Source organism: Sturnira hondurensis, unplaced genomic scaffold, assembly GCF_014824575.4.
Source record: "Sturnira hondurensis isolate 20B ecotype Veracruz unplaced genomic scaffold, ASM1482457v3 Scaffold0016663, whole genome shotgun sequence".
Taxonomy (NCBI): domain Eukaryota; kingdom Metazoa; phylum Chordata; class Mammalia; order Chiroptera; family Phyllostomidae; genus Sturnira; species Sturnira hondurensis.
Window position 1 is genome coordinate 12,152,811 of NW_028089294.1, and position 26,929 is coordinate 12,179,739.

General features: G+C 53.0%; 1 protein-coding gene across 1 annotated transcript; it reads right to left on the reverse strand.

Annotated features, from left to right (window-relative positions):
• On the reverse strand, positions 1–26,929 carry EHD3 (EH domain containing 3). The gene is made up of 7 exons (XM_037066639.1): positions 26,025–26,929; positions 16,321–16,497; positions 12,242–12,339; positions 3,844–4,256; positions 3,030–3,194; positions 62–644; positions 1–31 (listed from the first exon to the last, which is right to left on the reverse strand). Exons 1-6 carry the CDS (start codon positions 26,249–26,251, stop codon positions 117–119), a joined length of 1,608 nt encoding a protein of 535 aa, XP_036922534.1. The 5' UTR covers positions 26,252–26,929; the 3' UTR covers positions 1–31; positions 62–116.

The window sequence follows — 26,929 nt, forward strand, 5'->3', positions numbered from 1 at the left end:
TGTGCCCGTGTGTGTGTGTGTGTGTGTGTGAGAGAGAGAGAGAGAGAGAGAGAGAGAGAGATTGCCTCCTCCATCTCCTGTAACACCTGCCTGCTCTGCACAGCCCCCTGTGCCCATCACTCAGCAACTTTCCTCTTGGATGGGGGCAGGAGGTGGGCGGGCAGCTCGTTGGGCAGCTCGTGCCCCTCCAGCTTGACCTTGATGAGGTGGTTGGCCAGTGCGAACTCCTCGTCGTCCAGCATGCCATCCTTGTCGATGTCCGCCAGCTTCCAGATCTTGCCCAGCACACTGTTGGGCAGCTTGGAGCGCACCATCTCCTTCTTGGCATTGGCACCCGTGATCTTGCCATCCACCGGTGACAGGGTGTAGAAGATCTCGTCGTACATGGGCTTGTCCCTGGCCACGACCCACTCAGTGTCATCGATGCCCTCCCCGGCCCCCTCCCCATAGCCGTGCCCAAAGGGGCCCTGCAGGGTGCCCTCGAACGCTCCACCCTTCACCATCTGGACGGGCCGCTGCGTCTCCTCCTGGCGCACCAGCACCATGAGCTGGGCAATGTCGTGGGCCAGCATGTCATCCACCACCTCCAGCAGCTTGCTTTTCAGGGGCTGGAATTTGCTAAAGTCCTGGGCCTGCAGCTGGTCCTGGGAAAAGGGGAGGAAAGAAGGTGAGGGTGGAAGTCAATGGAAGGAGTTGGGGAGGCTCCCTTCTACTAAGGCTGGGATGTTAATAGCCCTTTGGCCTGGAGGCTAAGCTGAACCATGTCATAATAACAAATGGTATGAGAGAGGAGGAGAAAAAAGGCATAATGTGTTGATGTCGGAATTTTCCAGGAGAGCAGAATAGTTTCAGGGGCTGGGAAAGGAAGAGATGAAGCAGGCGGGTCTCTCTACTCCAATAAGGGTTGCACTTAAAAAACACTGAAAGTACTTTCCTATATTATCTTATTTGCCCCTCTAGTGCCCTTTCTGAGGAAGAGAAATCACATTGCATGCCCAGTTTGGTTGCCTTTGCCTCAGAAGGCAAAAACAAGTCATAACAGCAGCCAGGGTCAACGTCAACCCAGCTGTTCTTAATCAGGATGCTCATGGGAATTACCTGGAGAGAGTTTTCAATGACTGGCTCCTCTCCGGATGTTTCTGACACAGCAGCCCAGGCAGGCATGCAGACTTTGTAAAAGCTCCTCCCCTGGCCTTCCCACGACACCCCCACCCCACGGTAAGAGAGATATGCTCCACTCTGCATGTCTTTGTGACTCTGAGGGGTCCTGAGTTCAGGACACCCAGCTTCTCCTAGGCCTCAGCAATGACAAGGCGAGAGCTTTCTGCCCCTGCCCTGGCTCTGCTCACAGCCCTCTCAGGACACTGGGCAGAGGCCAGTGCACAGGGGACAGTCTCGGGGACAAGCACATCGAGCTCGCTGCAGAAAAATTCCAAAAACACCCACCAACTTGAACTGTTGCTCTTGCTACATTTCAAGAGCAAGTGTTAGCTTGGGTGTTTCTTGCCATCCTATAAGGACAAGCTGAGCCAGGGGGGTGGTGGGGGCTGGGGGAGGCCGACAAGGGCAGGAGCAGACCAGCCCGTGGGAGGTCCCTGGTGTCTCTATCCACAGCTATGTGTGTTTGGTGGGTTCCCAACTATGGGTCCCAGTATCTTCCAGGGACACAGTGGAAGATATTCTGCTCCTCCCAATATTCCCCTGAAGGACAGCCACTTACGTGATTGATTTAGCATACCTAACAAGAACAGATGAACTAATCTATGTTGAGAAAGAATTCCTCATATTCCAAAAGGGGTTGCATAGTCCCTTTCAAATGTCATTACCCCAAATGTCTGTTTACAGGTCATTCAACTCTTATTGGAAGGAGCAACTAAAAGTTGACATGTTCCAGGCCACAGCTGATTGAGAGACAGATTATCTTAAAGCATTTCTCAAATTAGTGACTGGTTCACGCTAGGTGTTTATAAGCATGAACGGATGCATGAATAAACGTATGTTCTGAATGTCTATTTTTCAATCAGATAGGAAACTAACGATGCCTATTTGAGACCGTAGGGAGTTCTGGATCACAGTCAGTGACAAGAACAAAATCAATATCGCTGCTACATCTGCTGCTATTTTTCTCTAATTCCCAAGTTTTAAAAAACACTATATTTGGAAACAAATACAGAATCATGAGAAGCTGTAAAAATTGTATGGATAGATGGGTCCCCATCGCTCACTGCCTGCCTTCCCCGGTGGTGACATCCTACCTAACTTGCTGCTTCGTTTCAAGGGACAGCCTGCCCCAGGCCCGTGCTGAGCACCGTGTAGACAGCATCTCACGGATGCTCACGACATCCGTAAGTGGGTGCTTCTGGAGCCTCAGTTTACAGACGAAGAGACAGAGGCTCGGAGAGGATTCAGTTAGTACGGTCAGGTGGCTTCTTGCTTGGACTGTGGGGACAGCTCCTGGCTCTTCCACTAGCAGTCTGGGTGACTCCTGCGCTCAGAAAACTGCAGGCAGCTAATTACAAAGGTTGATTATCTTGGTAAACGTGTTAGCTTATCTGTGAAGGAGGACGCAAATGCTTCCTCCAGAGGACTGCTTTGGGGAAAAACTTGAGAAACTGTGTGTGACGGTCCCTGGCTCAAAAAGGGGCCCACAGTGGGCTCCAAAGGTGGCTAGCTCCTATGAGGACTGCTTATGACATACGTCCCCAGGCACTCCTCAGTAGGGGCTCGGAGGTAAACACAAGTACTCGAGGGCCTGGAGAATCTTCATTAGGTGACATGGTGGCTGTGACTAGGAAAAGTTGTAAACTGCAGGTATCAGACCCCAAACATCATGGGACTCCTGTCCCACTAGGATCTCTGGGGCTCCCTATTTCTCCCCAGGCCCAGATATGACACCCACTGGGCCAGTGACAGTCCAGCAGGGAGGACAGATCTAGGGCCATCTTCCTGGGTGGCCTCCTCCACACTAAGGCTGCTCAGCCAGCTAATGTGACACTGTCCCTCGCCCTGGAGCCCCAGACCCTAGTTACCTGCATCCTCTTCAGGTTGGGAAAGTCCCCAGGTGAGATCTGGTGCTCCCGCTCGATCCGGCCATAAATCTCAGCCAGATTGTTCACCAGCTCCTTCTTCTTGTTGTCCTTCCCGAACACGGAGGGCATCTCCTTCTTCAGAGAGCTGATGATGTAGGCGTGGACCTGAGAAACGGGCAGAGAGAAAGCTTGAGATCAAGACCTCCATTTCTGCATTCATTCCTTCTCTCTCGGTGGCTCTCACCCATCTCTTCCCATAAAGACCTCCTCCTCTTGCTCCTACTTCCGAAGTAATTTCTATCTCCACCCTCTTGCCCTTTCACACTGCTTGCAACTCTGAGCCACTTTTCTAGATCTCATGGAAAAGGCAAGACTGTGGGAAGAGTGAGGTCAAGGCAGTAACAGGGATGGCAATACAGGAGATGATGCTGATGAGGAAGATGATAACCATGGCTAACATTTGCCGAGCCCTTCTGAGGACACAGGTGTGGGAAGAAGGCTTTTACATTCTCTATTCTACTGCATCCTCCACCCCTTTTCTTTTACAGGCATGGAAACAGGCACAGAGAGACTGAGGGCCTTGCTGGGGTTGGGATCATACAGTTTGTAAACAGTGGAGTTGAGCTCCGGTCTGGCCATCTGACCCCAGGGACGGTGACCATAACCACCACAGTCTCCTGCTCCCTGGCCACTGGCACTGGCTTGGCTGATGCTCAGGACGCAGTAGCTACAAGACATATTCACATAGGCAGGCAGCTCTTGCAGCTGAACCCCCACCCCAAACACGCTGCCCACACCCCCGGGGTAGCCTCACCTTGGCCAGCCTGGCTCTCTTGATGAGGTCATTGAGTTTGCGCAGGGCAGCATTTCGGGGCAGACTCTGGATGTCTTTGAATAGGTCCTGCTCCTCGGCCTCAAAGAGCTTGCGGTTGTCAGGGATGAGAAGGGGGTGGGACCAGAAGGAGCCGATGTAGACCCGGATCACCTCCGGGGTGTTCACGATCTTCCCCAGGGACCACATGAGAGCCCCGTACACCCGCATCAGCTGCTGGGTCTCGATCTGGTCGGCCTTGTTCAGCACCACCCGCATCTTGTCCTCGTGGTTCTTGAGGGCCTTGATGACCTCCGAGAACTCGTCAGAGATGTCCAGCTTGTGGGCGTCAAAGAGCAGGATGATGCGGTCCACCCGCTCGGCGAACCACTCGAGGACAGCGGCAAAGTCATACCCTGCCGGCAGGCAGACAGTCAGGGGAAGGAGCCTTTGGGGCACAGGTGAGAGGTGTGGGGAGAGGCAACAGGTGCAGCAGAAATAACACCTTCTTGGGAGTCAGATTTGGGTTCAAATCTTGACTCCTCCACCATTTTCACTATTTGGCCTTGAGCAAGTCATTCTGTGTCTCGGAGTTAGTGTGTTTTCATCTATCAACGGGCATACTAATAGTACCTAATTAAATACACTTGAAGCCCAGCATATAGTAGCTGCTCAGTAAATGCTAATTATAATTAACATCATTATTCCTATTTAATCTTTTCATTTAAGGAAACTGGCTCTTTCCATTAAAGGTCAGGGCCCAGGAAAGTGTTTTGGGGGCCAGGTTCTGCCCAGTGATGAGGTAGGGATGTTATCAGTGCCACCTGGAGACAGTCACAGGGTGACTCAGCCAGGACCAACCTGCTTGTAGGAGGCAGCAGTGGGGCATGATACCTAGCTCTCTAACCCCAGGTCGGATGCTTGCTTGGGCTGGCAAGATGTTGGCATCATGACCTCACTTCACCCTCACAATATCCTCTGAGGTAGGTGGGCTGGGGAGTATCACTCCCATTTTCCAGAGGCAGAAACAGGTTCAGAATATGGTGAAAGTCAAACAGCCAGCAAAGTGTGGGGCCAGAACTGGATCTGATCAATGGGGCCCTGAGCTCCTTGCACCTGCCAAGAGGGCAGCCATGCAGCACTCTTGCTTGCCCCTCCCCTCCCTTCCCCTCCTCTCCCTTCCACGCAGACCCAGCCAGCACCTCCCCAGAACCCAGGAGACCCTGTGCATTCCCCTTCCAGGTGGGCCTGCAGCCTGCACCTGCTCCCCTACTCAAATCCCCATCCTGCCCCAGGCATAGCTCCTGGCTATTTTTAGCAGCCTTTGGCACAGCCACAGCCAGTAGACTGGTGCTCTCACCTCCCACAGTTCTCCTTCAAAACTGTGGGCAGGAGGAGGGGTAGGGGGCTCAGAAAATCAGGACAACCTGGTCCCTCTGCCTCAAACCCTACCCCAGGAAATGGGTCATGGTTTTGGTGCTCTGGTGCCTAGAACCAGCAACCTGGCCCTCTTGGTAGCTGGGGAGGGCAGCAGGGCTCTGGCGTCCGGCATCCTTCTGAGATCTGGCCTGACAAGGGCTGTAGCTGTGGTGTGCAGGCCACGGGGAGGACAGCAGGGAGAAGCTTGCTACCACTCCCTCCCCCAGTGAGGCAGATGCCAGCCCTGAGCACCCACCACACCAGCCACCCAATGCTGGCTGGGCCGCCAGAGCAGCCAGTGCAGCCAGCGCTGGGTATTTTACTGACAAGGAAATGGAGGCTCAAGGATGGGGGGGAGACGTGGTCACGGTCATGCAGTGGTAGGGTCAGAGCCAGAACTGGAACTCAGGTCTTCCAACCCCAAGTTCATCACTCCAGCCACCCCTCCACAGGCTGGGGAAGGCAAAGGGGCCAGAGAAACTGCAGGAAAAGAGCCTCCCCCCACCTCCAATCTCTCTTCAATCCCTGATGGCATCGGCCATGCAGCAAGAGGCTTGGGCTGCAGAGGCTTGGAGCGTAGTAGGCGCAAATCACAGTGACCTGGACAGATCCAACTTGGGGGACAGTGACAGCACCAGGTCAGTGCTGCCAGAACAGGATGGTTCCCTGCCTGTCCCTGTCTCCATGGCCAAGTCAGGTGCCCCTCAGTGTTCTCATGGACCCAGGCAGACACAGGCCTTTTGGGTTTCCCACGGAAGATGTCAGGGTGAGCCACCTCCCCCCCACACACACACTGGGTGATGCCCCTGACCCCTGTTCTTAGCATGGTGCCTTGCACATAGGAGTGTTCAGTCAGTCTTTGCCAAACAAAACAGAAATGTGAGCCGTGTTGCTTTCTCCCATCTCAGGGACAGGAAACAAGCCATCTCTGGGCCTCAGCTGTCTGGGTTCTGAACTGGAACCCCCCAGACCCTGCCATAGGGTTGCTGCGAGGATCCAGTTTTTTTAAAAAAAGGATGCAGGTGAAACTGCATATGACCTTGGCTGTTCCTGTTGCTCCGCCCCCTTTACAAAGAACTTACAAGCTCTGGTTTCGATGAAATAGGTGTGCTCTGAAGGCAGCCCCTGAGGAGCAATGGCCAGGGAAAGGCCAACTGTAGTTTCAGCCATTAACTTGCTGTGTGGCCTTGGGCAAGCAGCCTCCCCTCTCTGGTCTTTGGTCTCTGCCTGTCAAGCTGATAGGACTGGAATGTTTTTGAGCTTCCTTTCTCCGTTCACAATGCCCTGCTTCTAAGACTGGAGGTGTGAGGGTGGAGAGTACATACAGCAGAATGGATGGAGATTAGATACAAGAAAGTCATTGCCGAACAGGAAGAAAGAAGGCTGGGGCCGCCGTCTTAAACAGGCCCCGCCCTAGAAAAGCAACCCCTTGGATGTGGTGCCTCTGTGAAGTCTGCTCCTGCCAAGGACAGCAGGTGGCTGTCCTTCCCATGATTTTATAAGCACAGAGGTCTCCTATTCTTGCTCCCTTTTTCCTCAAATTCTGCATGCTCCAGCAAGCTGCTATCAAATTACAGAGTTAGTAATGCCAGGTTCTTTCTCCCGAGGTGGCCATGAGGATCCTGGGACTCAAGTAAGGACTCCACGGGCCTCCTCTAGCTCAGCCCCCTGCTCTTGCCTATTCAGAGCCTAGCAGCCTCCCGGAGGGGTATGGTATTGTTTCCTGGATTCGGCTTGTGTATATCCAGCAAGGAGCCTCTGAAAGGCATGCACTGGACACACTAAGGAAAAGGACATGGGACTACTCTCCCATTTGTTTACTGTGTGGCCTTGGGCAAGTCTGAACCTCAGTCTTCTCAGCTGACAAACAGGAATAATAACAACGGACTAAGGAGGGGCCAGTGGAAGAGCCATGGCAACAGGATCTGATTACAGAGGGAGACTCTGCCCTAGTGTCTGGGGTGAGCAGGACACCCAGTGACAGGCCCCCTTTCCCTCACCGGTCTCAGGAATGGCTCTCAGACCCACAACAGGGCAGGGGGCAGGGGATGGGGGGGCTCTCAAGCACCTGCAGCAGCGCAAGGGCTCCTGAGATAAGATATGGCGAAGGGCTGGGCGGGAGAGATTCAAGCCCTAGAGGCTGAGAGCAGAGCTGGCCTTCCCGGAATTGCTCACAGCAAGTCTGCTGGCTCCCAGAGCTCTAGACTGCAGGCACCTGGCCCAGAGACTGGGCAGCCTGCAGGGGCCTGGGGCACTCCCTGCTGCCCCCAGGCTCTAATAAGCTGGAAAGAAAGATTTCGAAGCAATGGCAGGCAGGAGAAAATCAATGAGACAAACAATAATAAGCAAGGCAACTCCTTCATGACCCACTGGCTTCCCTACAAGTCTGAAGTGAGATGCAAGGGGCCCGGCAGCACATTTCTTTGTATTTTCAGCCACATAATCTCATCTGAACCTCGTGACTCTGTATGTGCCAGGAGGTAAACAGAGCATACACACCCAACAGGGAAGGGAGGGGGAACAGAGAGGTTAAGGGGCTTGCTCGAGCTCACAGAGCCAGGTGGTGGCAAACTTGGGACCAGAACCCAGATCCCTGACTCTTGCCTACATTGCTCATAGCCACACGCCAGGCTGGAGCTCAGAGGGCTGAGCCCTCGGACCAGACACTCACTTGTGGTGGGTACAAAAAAGGTCCTATCCTGTTCCCCCAGATCTCTTTTAAGATTGGACATTTTAGCAAAAAAAAAAAAAAAAGAAAGAGAGAAAGAGGCATCAACTTCCACGATGTGGGAAGAACTGAGATGAGAATGGGAACAGGTGCCACACCACATGCCTTCCAGGAGATGACCACAAGGCTGTCAGCAAGCTGTTCTGAAGGGCATTGGGGCCCCACTGCTTTGTCCCAATGAGGGAGGCTCACAAAGGCGCGTGTATGCAGCACCCAGTCTGGGGCCCAGGCAGCCCCTCAGTGAGGGGGCTGGGACGCACCAGGAATGTGAGGCTGTGAGGACCAGCCCAGACGCTCCAAAGCACCCGGGGAAAACTCGCATAGGAGTTTGCTCTCAGGCCTACTTCCCACCTTCTTCTTGTGCAGGCTGTGAAAATGAGCTGAAAAGCCATCAGGCTGGGAATCAGGAGCCCAGAGTTTTGGGACATGGGCAAGGTTTTTACCTGCTGTACATCTGCTGAGCTCACCTGTGCAGGAAAGAGTTTCCTGGGAGAGAAGTGGGCTCCACGACCATGGGGCTGCTTTTCTAGGGTGGGGCCAGTGGGGATTTCTAGCTGAGGAGCAGCAGGGAAGCATGGTTCCTGAGTGAGTGTGCGGACGTGCAGGCTTCCGGAGCCCACCCCACTTCAGCTGCTTCCTTGCTCCTTCCCAGTAATGAGTCCTGGGCCGGGCACTTCCTGTCACTTCCAGGAACAGTCTTCCTGCCCCTCTGCTGCCCACACGGTGCATCTTCATTCGGAGACAATTGCTGGCCTGCGACCTGCAGCCTCAGGTTCCCAGATGCCCCCCGCTTTCCCTCCCTCTGAAGACACGGACTCCCAGACCTGGGCAGAGGGGCCACACCCTGAGCAAGGACCACACTCTGTCTATCTCTGGCCTGGGGTCTGAATGCTCCTTCCCATGAAGCCTCAGGCCTTGGGAGCAGCTCATTTTCCAGAATGGAACTCAGCCTCATCAGGGCTGGGCTGCTGTGCTGCCCCGGGCTGGCTGAGGGGAAGAGGCTCCTGGTCTGCACTTGACCAGACCTGGGGCTCTGAGGGCCCCCGGCCAGAAGCCAGAGAGAGTACATTTGGTTCTGTGTACACACTTGTATGGGGGTGTGTATGTGGGTGGGGTGTGGAAGGATTGGATGTGTGGTTATATATGAGTATGTTTATGTGTGTGTGTGTAAGTATGTGTGTACATGTGGGTATGTGTGTGTGTGTACATGTGGGTATATGTATATGTGTGTGGGTATATGTGTACTTGTGTGAGTGTGTGCCGATGTGGGTGTTTGTGCGTGTAGGTGTGTGAGTGTTTATATGTGTAGGTATAAGCTAGAGCCTCCAGGTTCTACAGCTTTGTGAGAAAGGAGAAGGGGGGATTGTGCGTACTGGAAACTCTCCTCATTTGGGGTCCCCCTGACGTCTGAGAGTGTGTAACTCCCCATTTTCTGGGTCTCCTTGGTGAGCTGAGGTCAGCACTGTCCCAGGCCTGTGCTGCAGCGCTGGCGGCCCAGCTCCCAGCCCCTGTTTTTAGCACAGGCTGCTTTTGCCAGCAGCTGCATAGGTAGTCTGGACTCGGGAGGACAGAAAGCAAGCTGGCCTGGACAGCCACTCGGGGGGCCATCCCTTCTCCCAGAGGTGGGGCTTAGTCGTGTTAGATGGGAAAGGACAGGAAGGGCAGGGAGACAACCATGCAGCCAACTGGCCCGAGGCAGCCGCTGAGGTCTAAAGATGAAGGCGGGAGGAAAGGCAGAGCAGGGGAAAGAGAACGGACCAGGACAGGGGCTGAGGAAGGCAGGATGCCCTGGAGCAGGGCTGCACCGTCCAGCTGCACAGGCTGGGCCCTGGGCTGTGGAGTGGGGGGTCCTGGGGCTGTAGAGTAGGGGGCCCTGGATGGCAGATAAAGGGGAAGGCAGGAAGCCCACGAAGTCCCGACTGAGAGCTGATGTCTGTCTTTCCATTACCACCCACAGACCTCACAAGGTCATTTGATGGGTATCATCACCCCTTGTTAACAGGGGAACATGCAGGCTCAGGGAGGATATGTGACCTGTGGAGACAGGTTCTAAAACCCCATCTCTGAACCCCCAGGCCCGCACCCTGGGAAACCATCCTGCCGGGCGGCCGTGGCCTTGCAGGTGCATGTGCACCTATGTGCTGGGAGCTCAGATTGAGAAGGCTGGCTCTCCTGAGCCTTCCTTGAACAGACGCAGGCTGCCCGTGGGAAACAGTACATCCCCTTAGGCCTCAACTCAGAATGAGCCCGGGTGAATCCTGGTGGGGGTGGGGGTGAGGGCGGAGACTTGTTAGGAGACGGGGAGCATTTAGGGAAACTAATAGAAGCCAAACTGGGAGCCACCTAAGCTTCCTCTCCACAGGGCCCTGAGCAGGGTGCCGGGATACCTACAAAGAGCAGAGAGACCAGAAGGGCCATGAGACAGCCCTCTCTTTCCAGGACCGTGGGTTCTGTGGCTTCCGACCGATCAGCTTTCCCCACCCCGTCCACGATGGTGCCACTATGCAGCCCAGTTAGCGTGGGGCACAGGCTCCGAGGGCCCCGCCACAGAGGGCCTTCAGCTGACATCCCCCTTTTATAGACGGACTACCAAATACATGAACTATTAACACAGCTCCCTCCTGACTGGCTGCCTTCTTCCCCTCTTCTTTCCAGGTGTGACCTCCTCAGGGAAATGTGGGGAGGGGCTGGGTTTTCCTGCTGGAGCCTGGTCCAGAACCAGGTCCCTGCAGAGTAGGCTGTGTCTCCTTGGAGGACAGACTTGGGGTCATGGGGCCCATGAGCAGACTGCTGACCCAGGGGGGCCTTTCCCTGCTTTGCCCCCAGAAAGGGCTGGCTATGCCCACTCACACAGCCACGGTGGACCCTGAATGCAGAACACAGTTCATTCGGGATGGAAAGCTGAGGCAGCTCTCAGGAGGGCTGCCCAGTTTCAGCAGCGGCGGCCTGCTCCCAGGCACCCAGGCACCCAGGCACCCAGGCCTTTGCCAGCAGCACTCAGTACACAGCCACTGGGTGCTGGCCTGTCTCCTGTGAGGCCACAGGGTCTCCTTGAGGGGCCTGTGGGGAGCGGGTGCTGGCCCTTGCCGGCTACATCCCCGGTGGAGGGGGTTTCTGGGCTTCCTGCTGAGGCAGCACAGATGCCTGCAGAACACACCTGTGTCTGTCCTGGCTGGGCCGTGGAGCCTGGGGCCCATGGCAACGTGGGAGGGAAGGAGCCAGTCAACCTAAGGCCAGTTCGGCGGAGGAGAGAGTTCCAGCTGCTGCCCAGGGAACTCTTGCCAGTCCAAAGCCTTTCCTCCCCGGATGCTGACTTCCGAGTGCTCCTCTGGCTCTCGCCCAGCTCCCAGCTCCAGAACCGGGTGGGTGTGGCTTCATCTGCTTGTCTTGCAGGGATACAGCACAGGGCACAGAAAGGGCAGGGGGACTGCCTGGGGCACACAGCCGCTATGGCAGGGGAGGCTGGGGGTGAGGAGCCAGGGGCAGATGTTTTTAGCTTTTTACAGCATGAGTCTAGCTGTAAAAACCGGTGGTGATGGTGGTGATCTATAGCACTTCATGTTTACTGGGCACTGCTGTGTGCCAGGTAGAAGCCTTTTTATCTGTATTATTTCTTTTAATCCTCAAACGACCTATATGGTAGATAAAATTATTTCTTCCTACTTCACAGATGAACCAATCAGAGCAAAGAAACCTAAGTTCACATTGCCAGGAAGTGGCAGGGGCAGGCTTTGAACCCAGGCAGTCTGGCGACCTCCCTTCATGAGCAATTAGCCCATATCTGTCTGGAGTGAACAGTCTTCAAAGTGCTTTCCCACACCAGCTCCCTGTGTCTGGGCCCCAGAGCGAGCACGCTGTCATCCTCGCATGTTCCAGCTGAAGTTCTCTGCATGTACCTGCCTCCCCTGCGTCCTGGGGGCAGTCCCAGGACCAGGGACTTCAGAAGTAACCAGGGCCTGGCCCACAGTAGCTGTGGCTTGCAGAATGAATAACCTTGATTAGGGAAGTAAGGCAGACACTGATGTCTCCATTTTACAGAGGAGAAGACTGAGGCCAGGGGTCTCCTGAGCTACAGTGGACCACACCAACCTACTGGCCCCTGCCTGGGGTGATTCCATACAGCACGTGAGGCAGCACTGGCTCATCAAGGGATCGCAAGTCCTGGGGGCCTCTATCCAGGTATGGTAGTGAGAGAACATACCAGAAGGAACACAGCACAGAGCCAGACCTAACCCTACCAGGTACCTTGCTTACCTCGGCTGATCCTTTGCTTCTCCCCGGAGAGGATCCCTGGAGTGTCGATGACGCTAATGCTCTCCAGCACGGGGTTGGGCAGCTGGGCGCACACGAACCTGTGTGAAGGAGAGGCAACCGCGTGAGCCGCTGTCCTCTCGTAGCCTCTCCCACCTTTGCTGCCCTGGGGCCCGAGGTCCGGAAGGTTGGCTGCCTTCCCATGTAGAAACCTGGGATCCAGGTCAGACTTAGCCCCAACCGTGGGCCTGGGACCTGTATGTTGAGGAAGCTCCCTGGGTGATCCTGGGCAGCTGCGGTCCTACACAGTGAACCCCTGCCGTCAGGGAACTCACAACGCCCAGGACTTGAGCCCTGCTTCTGAAGAACCCAGGCTGGTGAGGAGAGGGGGCAAGCACACGGCCACCCACAACCTGCACCCTGGGGAAGGTCAGGTGAAGGCTTAGAAAGACCCAAGGGGGAGAGGTGGCTTCCAGGGAGGGCTTCCTGGAGGAGGAGACACGGGAGCTGGCCTTGATGGGTCACATCCCATTTGGGGCCTCAAAGGCCAGTTTGGGCCCCAAAGGGCTATCTCAATATCAAACTTCGCTATTAGGGTAGAAGTTGGGTGTTATTCAAGGAAACATGTCTAGTGCTACATCCTGAAGTCCCCAAATACAAACTGGTACACCTAACGTAGATGCTTCTCACTTCAAACCTTCTCTTATACATGGCCTTTTCGGTGAAAGCTGAAAAGGAACCACACTCTCCCGGGTATATCGTGTGAAATGGCAGAGATGCAGGACACAGGGAAAAGGAAGGGTTTCACAGACTTGAACCAAGACTTCAACAGAGAACCACATTTGCCAGGCAGACAAGAGGAAGCCGGTACACCCTGCATACATGAGTGTGTGGGTGCGAGTGTGTGCTTTGTGTGTTTGTGTATGAGTGGAGGAGGAGGAGAAGACAGCATTCCAGGCTGAGATAAAAGTTCACGGCGAAAGAGCAGTGTTATGGGTTGAGTTGTGTCCTCCCAAAGAGATCTGTTGAAGTCCTAACCGCCCTGTAACTCAGAATGTGGCCTTATTTGGAAATAGGGTCTTTGTCGATGTAATTAGTTAAGATCATACGAGAGCAGGGTGGGCCCCTGATCCAATAGGACCAGTGCCTTCTTTTAAATTAAGTTTGTTCAGGTAACACTGGCTAAAGCACTGTGAAAGTTTCAGGTGTACAGCTTTATCAAACAACACTTTATAAGAAAGGAGCACACGATGTGGAGAGAGGGACACGCACAGAGGGAAGACTCCACGTAAAGAAGGAAGCAGAGGTTAGAATTATGCTTCCACTGGCAAGGAACACCTGGGGCGACCTAAAGAGGGAAGACGTGAGGAGGATGCTCCTCTAGAGTCTTCTGAGGGGGCACGCCCCTGCCCAAGGTGTTCAGACTCTGGCCTTCAGAACTACGAGATAATACATTTCTGTGGTTTTAAGCCACTGAGTAGTCATTTGTTACGGCAGCCCTAGGTATGCAAGTAGGTGCAAATGTTATGGCGTGCTAGGTACACAAGCAGGGAATGAGAGAGAGTGTGCATGCACCGTTAGGGATGTGGGGGAAGGCACACATCAGTGAGGTGAGAACAGGAGGGCTGGAGTGGCCAGAGACGAGGCTAGACAGGGAGGAGGCCAGGGCCTGACCACCGAGGTCTTGAAAATCACATTGAGAAATCTGGATCTTTTACCAAGGGCAATAGAAACCCATTGGCATGCCTTAAGCTGAAGAGTGGTGTGATCAGATATGATGGTTGTCAGCATGTCCAATTTAGTTCGACAAATATTTAGGGGGTGTCTGCTACGTGCCTGGCACCGTGCCAGATAATGGGGGTAGAACAGTGAGTGACACAGCCCCGTCTTCTCGAAGCCCATGGTTCCCACTATGCCTGAGGCCCAGCCACACGCTGCTCCTTAGGTTCTATGGCACACCCAGTATCCTCAAATCCATCCTGTATTGTGCGGAGCTGGGTTTCTGTCTTTTGATAACCTGGTCGTCATGTGAATGGGGCTGGTGTTTGGGGCGGGGGCTGTGGATGAGGCAAAAGCCAGGTCAAGTGCATGGAGTAAGAAGGGTAGGGTGATACTGATGGGCCTAACTATGGGGGACAGCAGGTCATAAGAGCCAGAGAAAAAGGGGACACAGAGCAGCCTGGAGGGGGCCTGGTCAGGGAGGCAGGAGAAAAGGTGGGGGAAGGAAAAGGTGGAAGGAGTCTGCTCCTTATGATCACTGTGAGGTCATGGTGACCTTCATTCACACAAGCAGCTGTGATAGAGTGAAGTCACGTTCCACAGGCTGGGGGACAGGAAGTCACAAGGAGGTGAAGCCAAGAAACTTGGCTGTGAAAAGAAAGAGAGAGAGAGGGTGAAAGTTAGTAGACCCACTGTAGGGTTTTCAAGAGGAGATATTTCTGTGTGGAAGAAGGGCCATGGGAGGGTGAAGTCAGGGCAAGGCAGGAGTCAGACCTTGTGAGGGAGAGAAGCCATAGCTCTCTGCAGCCTGGTGGTAGGAAGTGAGGACAAAGGCGAAAGAACTTGTTTATGGACAGATTTTAAAAAGCCAACTAGATGGAATCTGTGGACATTGGTTCCCATTTTCTCTAGAAGGGCAAGTGAGGCCCTCTACTGAATGAGAAGGAGGATGAGGTGACCAGAGTGCCTGGATTCCCACAGAGAAGGACGGGGAGCTGATGAGGGATGTGACATAGGCTGCCTGAGCTCTTGTCCTCGCAATGGCCATGCCTGGCAGATCCCCAGCCATGGTCAGTCTAAACACCCACCGTCTCAGCCATCAAATACTCCTGGAGAAATTCGCAAATGTTCCAAGTTCTAGCCACAAGGCCCCTGCACTGAGCCACATTCTCTCATCCCCTCTGCTTGCTTTTTTTCCCCATTTTTTGTCTACCTGGATTTTTAATTTTTTACTCTTTCAGTGTGACTTCATTTATCATTGAACACCCACGTTAAATGCCAGCTTTCCACAAGGTGCCGCATCAGGACTCTTGCCTTGGAGGAGTATATTAGTGTCATCCTATTTTACAGATGGGAAAAGTAAGACACAAAGAAGTAATTTGTCTAAGATCCATGTGCTATTAGGTAGGCTTTGAACCCAGGTCTGTCTGAAGCCAAAGCCCATAGTCTTCCCTTTACTGTAAATACCTCCTATTAGAGGAAGTAGTTTAAAAAATTTTAATGCAGCCCTGGCTGGCATAGCTCAGTGGATTGAGCGCGGGCCTGCAAACCAGGCGATCATAGTTCGATTCCCAGTCAGGGCACATGCCTGGGTTGCAGGCCGGTTCCTTGCAGGCTAACTACCAGCAGGGGACGCACAAAAGGCAATCATACATTGATGTTTCTCTCCCTCTCTCCTTCCCCTCTAAAAATAAATAAATAAATAAATAAAAATCTAAAAAAAAATTTTTAATGCAATACTCATGTAAGAATGTGGTGTGGATTTATAGACAAAGTGCAATCAGAGGGCATTTTAGTTAAACAGAATAATTACAGGAAGGTCTAGATCAGCCTGTGAATCATTCCCTAGAGCTTTCTTCACTCAAATATCACAATGACCCTGCTGTCTGCAGGCTTTTACTTGTCCAAGAGGAGGGGAAGGTGACCTGTCCACGGCCACACAGTGAGTTTTGTAGAGTCTTGTAATGCTCAAACTGAAGGCTTCCACCTTAAGTCTAGGGTTCTTACCACCAAGTAAAACAGCAAAAAGCCTTCCTCTGCCCCTGTCTAGCTGGATGCAAATCCTCTCTGTAGTCCAGGCAAAGGCTGGGAATGCTCTCTGCTTTTATTGGCAGGAGGTGCAGATAGAGGGGATGTGATTCAACCTGCTTCTTGGTCAGGAGGAGTCAGCCTGCTATTTGCAGTTCCCATACCCCTAGTCTATGGGGGCTGACTCAGATGCATTCCCAGCAAGTTAGGGACAAGCAAGACAGACTCTACGTATGGAAAAGGCAGTGATCCTCCGAAGCCCCTGTCCTTTCCCTTCTCATACCCCAAGAAGAAGAAAAGAGAACAGTCAGGGTGTGTGTTCCCTCTGCACTCACCTGTTCAAGAAGGCATTGCCAAAGGCATTGAGCTTCCGGAAGGGTTTCTTAGGATCCACCACCAGGGCGTTCCCGGGGATGATCCCCTCCACCTCGCCCTGCATCACCGCAATGAAGGAGTCGGTGGTCGGCTCGGGCCCAATCCTCATGCCTGGGAAATCCTGTTCCAGCAGGTACCTGGCAGGAGGGAGCACAGTTATAAGGCAGGGGTTCTGCTGTAGATCAATGCTGTGTGTCTACCACAAGGCAGGTGATGGTGTGCATCGTGGTTAATGGGCAGATCCGGAGCCATGCGATTTCGCGGCAGGGAGAGGCGACCACTGGACAGGATTCCAAAGACACTGTGGAGAAGGTGGTATTGCAGCTGAACTCAAAATACCAAAACTGTTCTTCTTGGTTCTTATTTTTCCATCTCCCTGAATCAGTAGGAAAAAACAGAGCAAGGTTTGGGCTCAGAGCTAGAACATGGGTTGAAACTGATGTCTGCACAGAGCACTGTGGACTTCACAACTGCAGGTCACTTGCTGAAGGACCTGCAGAAAGGCATGGCTAGAATGGGACCATTTGGGGGTTCTGCTAGCTTTTCCTAGGTCATTTTTCATTTACCTGGTTAGTTAGTCCTTCAATATAAAAATAGCTCATATGTGAGACAAAAATACAGCCAGTGTGAGAGGTACACTGGATGCCCCCCTAGACTTTCGATCCACTCTCTAGGTGGCAGGTCCCTTTCTTTGCTCTTCTCCCAGCCTGAGCAGTGGCAGCCCAGGGCCACTGCCCCTCTGCATCGCCCCCTTTAGAAGTCAAGAGCAAAGGCACGTGACGAGCCAGAGAATGAAGAAAACAGCTTGTAAGGACAACCAAGTTCTTTTGGAGATGCTCAGAACAACTTTGAGCCCAAACAGTATGAGGCTGAATTCAGGCAGGAGCCCAGAACTGTACTGGGTTGGGACTGGCCAGAGGAGAGTCCCAGGGGCATCTTCCAAGACCAGGATAGACAAGGAGCGAAGGAAAGTATTGACCAAGAAACACAGACCCATGCAGTGAGCCCTCACTGTGTGCTGAGAGCCTCCTAAACTTTGAAGGCCCATGCTCAGGGGGAAGGGGAAGAGGCCAAGTCAGAGGCTGTTGGTTGGGAAGAGAACCTGAAGACCCCCTGGGTCAGTGGTCCTCAGCCCCAGCTGCCCAGCTGAGCTACTGTGGAGCTCCACCTAATAGTGCCTGGGCTGCCCCACCCGAAGGTTCTGACCCATTCCCTCGGAGCTGGGGCCCTGGCCACTGGCCCTTTTCAGGAGCCCCCCAGTTGATCCTAACGTGCAGCTGGGATTGACAACCCTCTCATTTTACTGATAGTATCACTGACACTCAAGAGCGTTTCCACATGCCGGGTATTATACTGATCTTTTGGGGAACATTATCATCTTTGGGTCTCACAGTAGCCCTTTAGGTAGGTATTGAAGAAACCAAGGCTTAGATGGGGTATGTGACTTTTCTCCTAGTTAAACAGCTACCAGTGGAGTTGAAACCCAGGCTTCTATCAGTCTAACACCAAATCCTTTGCTCTTTAACAGTCTCCTACCCTGAGGAAATCACTACCAGAGAGAGCCAATCGAGGCCCCACAGAAGGTCAGGGCAGAGCTGGGACCAGGGGCCATGTCTCCCGGGCCCAATGGTCATCCCGTGCTTCCCCAAGGTGCACCTGGAGCAGGGTGCTTCTCTGTCCACAGGGTGGACAGAGACTCACTGGCGTCTCTTCTAGTTCATGGACGTTGTGCTTGTGCCTCTGAGCCATCAATTTACTCAGTGGTTCAGGCAGTTTAAGCCAGGTTGCTAGGGGCCTCCCCAGGAGCCAGTAGAGAAGCTGCTGCCCAGGAGGCAACCCCCACCACACTCGGAGGGTTTCATGTTGCCTCGGGAAGCCCTTCATCTCCCTCCGGGATCCCAGCCCAACAGCCTGGGTGTGAAGGCAGGATTTCCTTCATTAGAGGGCCATTCCGAAACCTGGTACTCGGGCTATGGATGAGGATCCATCACAATAACTGCCCACTTAGACAGCACTTCCTGCTTCCTCCATGTGCCTTCTTCGTCAGGGCCCACGGGAGAGGCAGGGAATCTCAGCAGCCCAGCGCCACAGACCTGCTTTCTTTAACCATAGGGATATGCCTTTCAGAAGGTACTGGGCCTCTGAGAACTTCAGTACCTTCCTCTATAACCTGGGAGATAAAGGTTCCAATGTATCCAGCATCTGTGATGTGCTGGGCACTGTTCTAGATGGTCTATGGACTATCTCATTTCATCTTTACATCTACTCCGAGGGGAGTATGATGATCCTTATTATCTAATAGGCCTAATAAGAAAACCTACCTCATAGGGCATCCGAGGATTACACTACTTACAAGCACTTAAAACCAGTCCCTGGCACCTAGATTAGCACCCCATTTTAAAGAGAAGGAGACAGAGGTTAGATAATTGCTTCGGGTTATGGAATCAGCAAATAGCTGAGCTAGCATTTGAACCTGGCACTTGGATTTGAAAATCATGCTCCTAACCACTGCATTTACTGTGTCCTTTCTGGCCCTAGGTCTCCCCTTGCCCAGGAAATGTAAAAGGGCTGAGCCCCACATGGGACTAGAATGAGGAACGGGGCAAGAGGGCCACAGGGGAATGAGGTTGGCAGGACACTGTCCAGGGCCCAGGCCTCCAGGGAAAGCTTAGCCTCTGACACCCACAAACTCAGCAGTGCACTCATCTCTGTACACGGCCGCCCTTGGGGTTCACATCGAGGTCTCGAAGAGTGGGGTGTGGCATGCAAAAGCTGTCAGGTGACCAGAGCAGGCCCTGGGCCCACTGGCTCTGAAAGGACATTCTTGGGACTTAAAAATAGTAAAGCCAGATTCCCCTGGGAAGAAGTTCCATGAGAATCCACGCGATTCTTCCCATGCCTGGGAAAGCCCAACTGTTCTGTCTGAGTGCCAGGAACACCTGCCTGGTGAGCATGTGGGGAGAAACCCTGAGCAGGACCCTGGAGGGGAGTGGCAAGTGTGAATTCGGAGGCAGGAGGCGGGTGGTGGTTACGATCAAAGGTTCAAGGGAAAGCTGACAGAGGGGTGGAGAGAAGCGATTCTGAGGCAGCTTCAAGAACACCCAGCCTGAATAGGGCCAGATGGCAGTGATGAAGTATCCCGCTGACCCAGCCGTCTCAGATTCCATCCCCGAGAGACGTGCTGTGCTAGCAGATGATCAAAGACAGGGTGACACCTCCCAGCATAACAGGGCCACTTCCCAGGATGTTCTGGAGCTGCGGCCTGGGTCTGCCCGGGTCTGCTTGAGCGAGGGCCTGGAGTCTGGGCTTGCTATCCTGCCCTGAGACTAACTAAGCCCATGTGATCCCAAACTTGCCAACCGCCCAGGGGCTGGACAAACAGAGTCCAGCAGAGCCATCGGCCCATCCAGGGACACAGTGGGGCCACACAGAGAACCGGAGCTGGGTAAATTCTCAGGGACATTTGGGTATGGCTTGCAGCACCGAGGGCCCCCTTAACAAAGCTACCACTGTGTCCAGAAAGGAAAACCTATTGAGGGATCTCATCACTGCTTCTCTATGGGAAGTGATACAGATCGCCTCTGTTGCCAGGCAAAAACATTCCCACAGCAGCAGAAACAAAGGAAAGTTCATTCAAGCCTGGGAGGGAACGGCTGCGATGAGGACACGCCAAGGACAAGGAGGGACCGCTGAGTAGCAGGTGCTGTTCTGGGACCTTTACCCAAATTATTCAGCTGTGTCAGTCCTACAAGCGCTGTGGGAAGGCAGCATTATTTCAGTTTTGCAGTGGAGTAAATTGAGATCGATGTAGGTTGTCCAAGTTCTTGGCCAAATGAAAATATTTAGCAACTTTGAGAGCTAAAATAAGTAAATATTAAAATCATAAAACAGGTGTAAGAAAGTCCAACACAACTTTGATGTTTTTTCTGCATATTTTCTTCAGTAAATTATTTCATGACATTTTCCTCATTTTGAGTGTGGGTGTGTATGTATGTGTGTGTCCTGCTTGCTTGGCAATCTGAGCATGTGGTCTGCTTTACTGGTGATGTAGGCACCCAGGGTAAGGCGTACAGCCAAGAATCTTCTCTCAGTCTGCTTCCAATGGACCCATCTGCACAGTGGGGGGCGGCCAGACCTCAGACCTGAGTGCCCAGGGCAGGGAACAGTCGGGCCAGGCTCCACAACAGTGCTGCCATGGGCCAACTCAGTCGGGCGATGCCCCTTCACGAGTGGCTCTTCCATCACAGACATGACTTTGGACATGTCACCCAACAGCCCACTGACTCAGTTTCCCTGGTTTATAAAATGGGGATAATACTTGGTTTCTAACTACAGTAGGTCAAAGGGACGGCATGAAGACTGTGATATGACACCCATGAGCTTAGGAAACATAAAGGCTACACCAGACATTTGCTCATATTGCAGACACACCAATTAGAGAAAACAAACACCACATTATTGTCTGTGAGTACTCAGTGCATTTCTTTATATACAATCTCCAAATCCAGGCCCAGTGCCTCTTCCGTGAGGCCTTAACTGGTTCATTCTGTCATCCCAAACCTGACACCCTTATCTTTAGTAGACTCCAAAGGCACATACCACTTTCTACCTTGTATCATAAGTATTTATATCTTTGGTCTCTCTAAGCCTTGGGTACTTCAGCTTTAAAACAGAGTCCAAACAATAATACTTGCCCTGTCAGCCTCATGGGGTTTTAGGGAGACTGTAATGTACCCCAGAGACACAAAATGAGGGAGGAGGCAGCAGACTCCCCAATGGCGGAGCTGAGGTCTGTGTCAGCCCCCACTGTCCCTGGGGCACAGCAGCCTCTGCCATAGGAAGAGTTGACCCCAGCACAAAGGAGACCAGTGGCCACACTGTCAAGCCTCCTGCTGGTCCAGTCCTCAGCACTGCCGCTCAGGCTCCTCCTCCAGCCCTCCCTGCACACGCCTCCCCCACATCCCCCCTGATGTGGGCAGTGGACAGGGGTTTCCCCCACGTCCTGAGGGCCAGCCCCTAAGCCTCTGCTCATAGAATCAGCTAGAAAGAGGAGAGGAAATGTTAAAGCCCCAAGCAGAGCGCCTGGAACAGAGCTGGAGCCGCACAGGTTCTTTCCCCTCCTAATTCTGAAAATGACCCTATGAGGCAGTTGTCACAATTCACATGACAGAGATAAGCACACTGAGGTTCAGAAGGGTTAGATACTTGGCTAGTATCCGCTGGATCCTGGATTCTGCTGAGCAGGCCGTGTTCTTTCAACGGCCCTGTCCCCATGTCCACAGTTATGAGATGGAGCACTTTCTCCAGAGGTGCTACTTCCCCCAGTCAGTGCTCCTCCTGGTGACCTCCACACCCTTGACTTTCAAGGCGGCAGGCAGACCCAGCCTCCCTTAGGGACCAGCAGATCACAGCCCTTACAGCAAAAGGATGTCCACTGAGCTCAGGGTGGACAGGACAGAGCTGTAGCAGGGACTATGCCTGGCAGGAGAGACCCAGCAGAGGTCGGTGGGTCTACCTGGAACGGCGGGCCTGTCTCCAGGCCTTCAGCTTTGCAGATGACCCACTCTCCTGCGGTGGATGGTGACGCTGTAATGCACGGAGTGAGGCCTGGCAGTGGGATGCCAGGATGGTGCTGGGAGATGGAGCACCCACAGGTAAATGCTGAGTTACCTTCGGGGAGCATTCAAACATCCCCTGAAGAAGTTGGGGAGGTTGAAAGGGTCAGATGAGCAGCAGCCCCCACTATGTGCTCATCTGCTGGTGTCCACATCATGCTATAGAAGGGCCCTGTGACCCTTGAGATTGGCCCAGACCTCCCTGTGCAGAGATGTAGGCAGCTCAGTCCTGGCAGCCCCAGGCCTGAGACCCAACCCCCCAGTCCTCTACTTGGCCTGCCTTACAGCCCTTGAGAGCACTGAGCCTTCCTCCGTCCCTGGAGCAGCGGGCTACTCACCTCCAGGACCGGGGGGCCAAATGGTGCAAGGGAGGAGGGACTGGAGGCTGCATGCCAGTGACAGGATGCATGAAGGGAGAAAAAGAGCAGGGGCAGGGGAAAGGCTGCCAGGCCAGAGGCACACAGAGCTACTGTACTCCGAAGAGGCGGCCTGTGTTGGAAGGAGCAGTCACCAGGCCCATTTATTGTTTATTTTATTACTCTGGGTTGCCGGGCCGTAGGCCAGGGAAGTTATTTCAGGCAGAGATCATAGCACATTAATTAGTTATTAGAAGAATGTCCTTTTCTGCATGTTCTTCCTGAGAAAAGAAATAGACCCTGTGGCAAGTGCATGTAACTGAAAGTGGGTGGGCACTCCAGAGGCCAAGGCCAAGGGCTGGGGAAGGAAGTGGCAAGTCTTTGTTCCTGAGAGAAAGGTCCCTCACAGGTTCAGGCCAGGGATGGAGGGCCGTTCATGGAGCTCAGGGCAAAAAGTGGGGATGGCGGAGGGCAGGGGGTGAAAGCACCCTGAGAGCTCCACCCCGCACACCGTTACCCCAGTGGAGCCTTGGAAAGGGATGTTGTACCAACTTACCCTCTTGAAAAGCAACTCAGAAATACGACTCTTAATACCAATATGGAAAAGCAAAACAAGTTAATAAACAGAAACAACTCTGTGTAACCTTTGGCCTAGTGATTTCACTACTGAGAATCTCCGAGAGGACAGTCTGTGGGAAAATATTACGCACGGAGATATTCAGAGTGATTCTACAATAGCAGAAACATTAGAAGCAACCTAAACACTCAAAAGAAATAGACTGGTCAAATGAATAATTTCATACACATTGAAATATGAGGCTCTTAAAAATAATGCTTACAAAGATTTTTTTAAAATTTACATGAGGAACGCTCATGCTGTAAGTGAAAGAAATTAGCACACAATATTGCATTCTGATGTGATCTTAACTGTGGGATACGATAGCTAAAAATCCTGGAAATGGCCCTGGCTGGTGTGGCTCAGTGGATTGAGTGCTGGCCTGTGAACCAAAGGGTCGTTGGTTCAATTCCCAGTCAGGGTACGTGCCTGGGTTGCTGGCCAGGTCCCCAGTTGGTGGTGCAGGAGAGGCAACCACACATTGATGTTTCTCTCCCTCTCTATTTCCCTCCCTTCCCCTCTGTCTAGAAATAAATAAAATCTTTTTTAAAAAATCCTGGAAATGTATAGATTTTTCTATATGCGAATGATATTTAAAATGGTTTTCCTTGCGCTGTGGCATTATGGGTGATTTCTTTTTCCTTCTCCTTCCAATTCATTCTTCTCTGCATTTTCCAATTTAAAAAAAAAATAGCTGTTCAGTGGATTTAATGAGAAGGAAGGAAAATATGTAATTTGGTTTGGGACAGCTTCCCGAAGCTCTCCTGCCCTGCTGGCCCATGCTCCCTCAAAGGCAGACAGCTTCTGATGCGTGAGCTAAATTCAGTTACTGACACGAGCGGGGAGAGAAAACTCTTGCACTTGGAGGATAAGAAAGAGGAGGGATCTGCCCCTCCAGGCCTTCCTGTTTCCCTCAGATAGCAAATAATCTCTGAGAACTCAACCCTGCCACTTTTTTAGACCCAGTTAACAGCCAGCATGACTCAGACAAAGCCAGGAGAGCATCTCAGACAAGAGGCACTTAAACCTGTCTGCGGCCCCGATAGTCTTCCCCCCAGGGACACCTGCCTATCCCCACCTTCCCTCCCAGTTGGCAAATCAACACTGGGAACCTCCTGTGGCCGAGACCCCAGGTGAGGCCCCAAGGAGCTAAGGCACAGTTGTAAGGGCTGGCGTTACAGGAAGGAGAAGCTCTGAATTACCAAGGTGTGTCCAGGGGGCCAGGGAAGCCTCTGCAAAGGCAGGAACCATCTGTAAAGAGCCTGGCCTTCCGGAGGGGCATAACCCAGACTGGGCAGAGGACAGAGAATACAGGGAGACCTTACCCAGGAACCAGGCATCTCTAGAGTGCCTGTGGCAGCAACGGGTGTTTAATAAAATAAAGGAAAGGGACTAGATCAGAGTTCTCACCCTAAAGTCCAAGGCAGTTCTCGGGCCCACAAAATTATATGTAAATTTGGGATTATGTGCATTAGTAGGTCCACAGCTTTCACCAGATTTTCAAAGGAGGAATTGAGCTTTTAAAAAGTTAAGACACAATGGGTAAGATTCAGAGCTAAGGGCTCTTACAGTTCTAACAATGTAAGAGATCCAAAAGCCAACCAGCCTACCTACCTCTCCCCCTCCTCCACCTGGGCACCAAACTTCTCAAGAAATCACTCAGCCTGTCAAAGCTGCTGAGCCCAATCCTATCCATGCAAAGGCAAACTTCAGACACAACATGTTAGCGTGGGGCATGCCCTGCTTCCAGAAGGCTTGTGTTATAAGCTCAGCGTTAAGAGAAAATTTGTATCTAGAAGACCAGTAACCAGACTGTTAACTTTGCTGCTTTTCTTGCCAAACAAAGCGTAGTGCTCTGGGTGTTGCAGGTTCTCAGTCAGTGAATGGGAACAAGAGCACCCCTGTTTTAAATCCTGCAAGAGACGAACACCGTTGACTTTTTGGACCATGGAAGCCATCACTACACTGTAGGAGCCTGACTCTTAACACAGAGGACCATAAGCACCCTCAAGAGCTTGGCGATGGCTGTAAATGAGGCCAAGGAAAATGGCCTGGCCTTGAAGGTGGTGGAGACTGAGGACTAGAGAGAAGCCTGTCTTGTAAATATAAGGATTCTCATCACTCAAGTGGACAATATGTAGACCTCTCTGAATGCAAGATAGACAAATTGACTTCTTGAGGATCCCTCCAGCCCAAGGATTCTGTAATTGAAGGGACTGGATGACTCACCTTCAAAATTACAGGCCTTTAGCCAAGCATCTCCTCCCATGCGTCTAGGACCAGCATCCCGAGTTGGCCTCCCACCCAGTGAGATGACTCTGGGCAATGCGTTTAACCTCTCTATGCCTCAGTTATCTCACCTGCCAAGCCAGGGGGCTGGAGCAGATGATCATCAATGTCCCTACCACCTCTAAAAGAACTTTAATGTTATAACTGAGCCATTAAGATCAAACAAGGGAAAAGAGTAAAAAAAAAAAAAACATTTTGCTGCTGGATACTGCTTCTATTCAGTATCCAAGAACTCTACGTAGGAGCTCTGCTCAGAGAAGGAAAATGATAAAAGGGCAAGTCACACTGCCAGGCAGGGGTGGCCACAAGGGTCCCCAGCCCACCTCTTCAGCTGCAACTCTAAAGCCCCCGTGTGAGTGGCTGAAGGCTTTAAAAGGCAAGAGCAGTGAAACTGGACATAAAGAGCATGTCCCTTAAAAGTGAGGGTGTAAGACACCCCCACAAGCATAAAGTACTCTTGGAACCAGGGAATTTCTCATTTGTGCCTCCTAGGCCTTGGTTTCACTCTCCACAAAATGGGAAGAATAATCGGATGGCTCTGAATCTTAACACTTCAAACTGACCACCCAAGCCAAGGCTTTAAGTAGGGTGGAGAGGCACTGCGTAGGATGGGGCGGGGGACCAGCAGCGAAATTGTGGGGTAAGCTTTGGACACACGTGCATGCAAAGATTTCTTCAGAGCCCACAAATGAAGACGAGACCCAGTGTGGAGGGGGCACCAGGAGCAAACGGGGAGGCATAAGCTTTGGGTGGCAGGGTGGGACTACCCGGGCCCTGGACTGGCTCACCTGATGAAGGTGGTCTTCCCAGTGGAGTACTGGCCCACCAGCAAGACCATGGGCTTGTTGTCAAAATCGGCATCCTCCAGGGCGGGCGAGTGAAACTCATGGAAACGGTAATGCTCTTCCAGAGGTAGAAGCTTGCTCTTGTAGAGTTTCTTGAGCCCCTCGCTCACAGTCTGGAAGACCTCGGGATCTTTCCTCCGGCGGTCATCGGAACCCAGCCAGCTGAACATCACGGCTGCCGCTCGCACGCACCCTGCGCTCACGCAGCCCCAGCAGGAGGGCGCGGAGTCCCGCGTCCCGGTGCCCTTGGCTCCTGGGAAAGATGCCCCGCAGGGCGTGTCCCCAGAGCTCAGAACCGCGCCGCCTGCCGCCGCCTCACTCACCGGAGAACGGGGCTCAGCCTCACCATGACTGGGGCTCTCGGCTCCTCGTAGGTCCCTGGAGCACGTAGCAAGAGGAGAACAAGGTCTTCTGCGGCCAAGCCCAACCCCTCCTCATCCAGCAACTGAGATCGGAGGGAGAAAAAATATCGGGGCTGGATAGGAGGGTTGCGATCTTGGGAATTAAAGTCAAACCTGTAATTAAACTGGGAGAAATCTCCCTCCTAGACCGCCCCTGGTCTGTCTGACCCGGGTACAGTTAGGTGCTTGGGCTCCGCTCTTGCCCAGCCGGATGGCTCAAGGGATGCCACGGCCCTGCCCAGCTGGCAGACAGCTCAGCATCCGTATCCGAAGCCTGCAGCCCCCGGCACGGGTTTAAATGCCAGCGGTGCAGGAAGCGGACTGCTGGAGGAAGTCCCCGAGTACTGGCAAGGCCAGCTCGGCCAGCCGGTCCCTGCGAGGAGAGGCTGAGCAGGGCGCAGCCATGTTTGTGGGCAGATGCTCCGCTGTGGACCCGGCTGCTGCCTG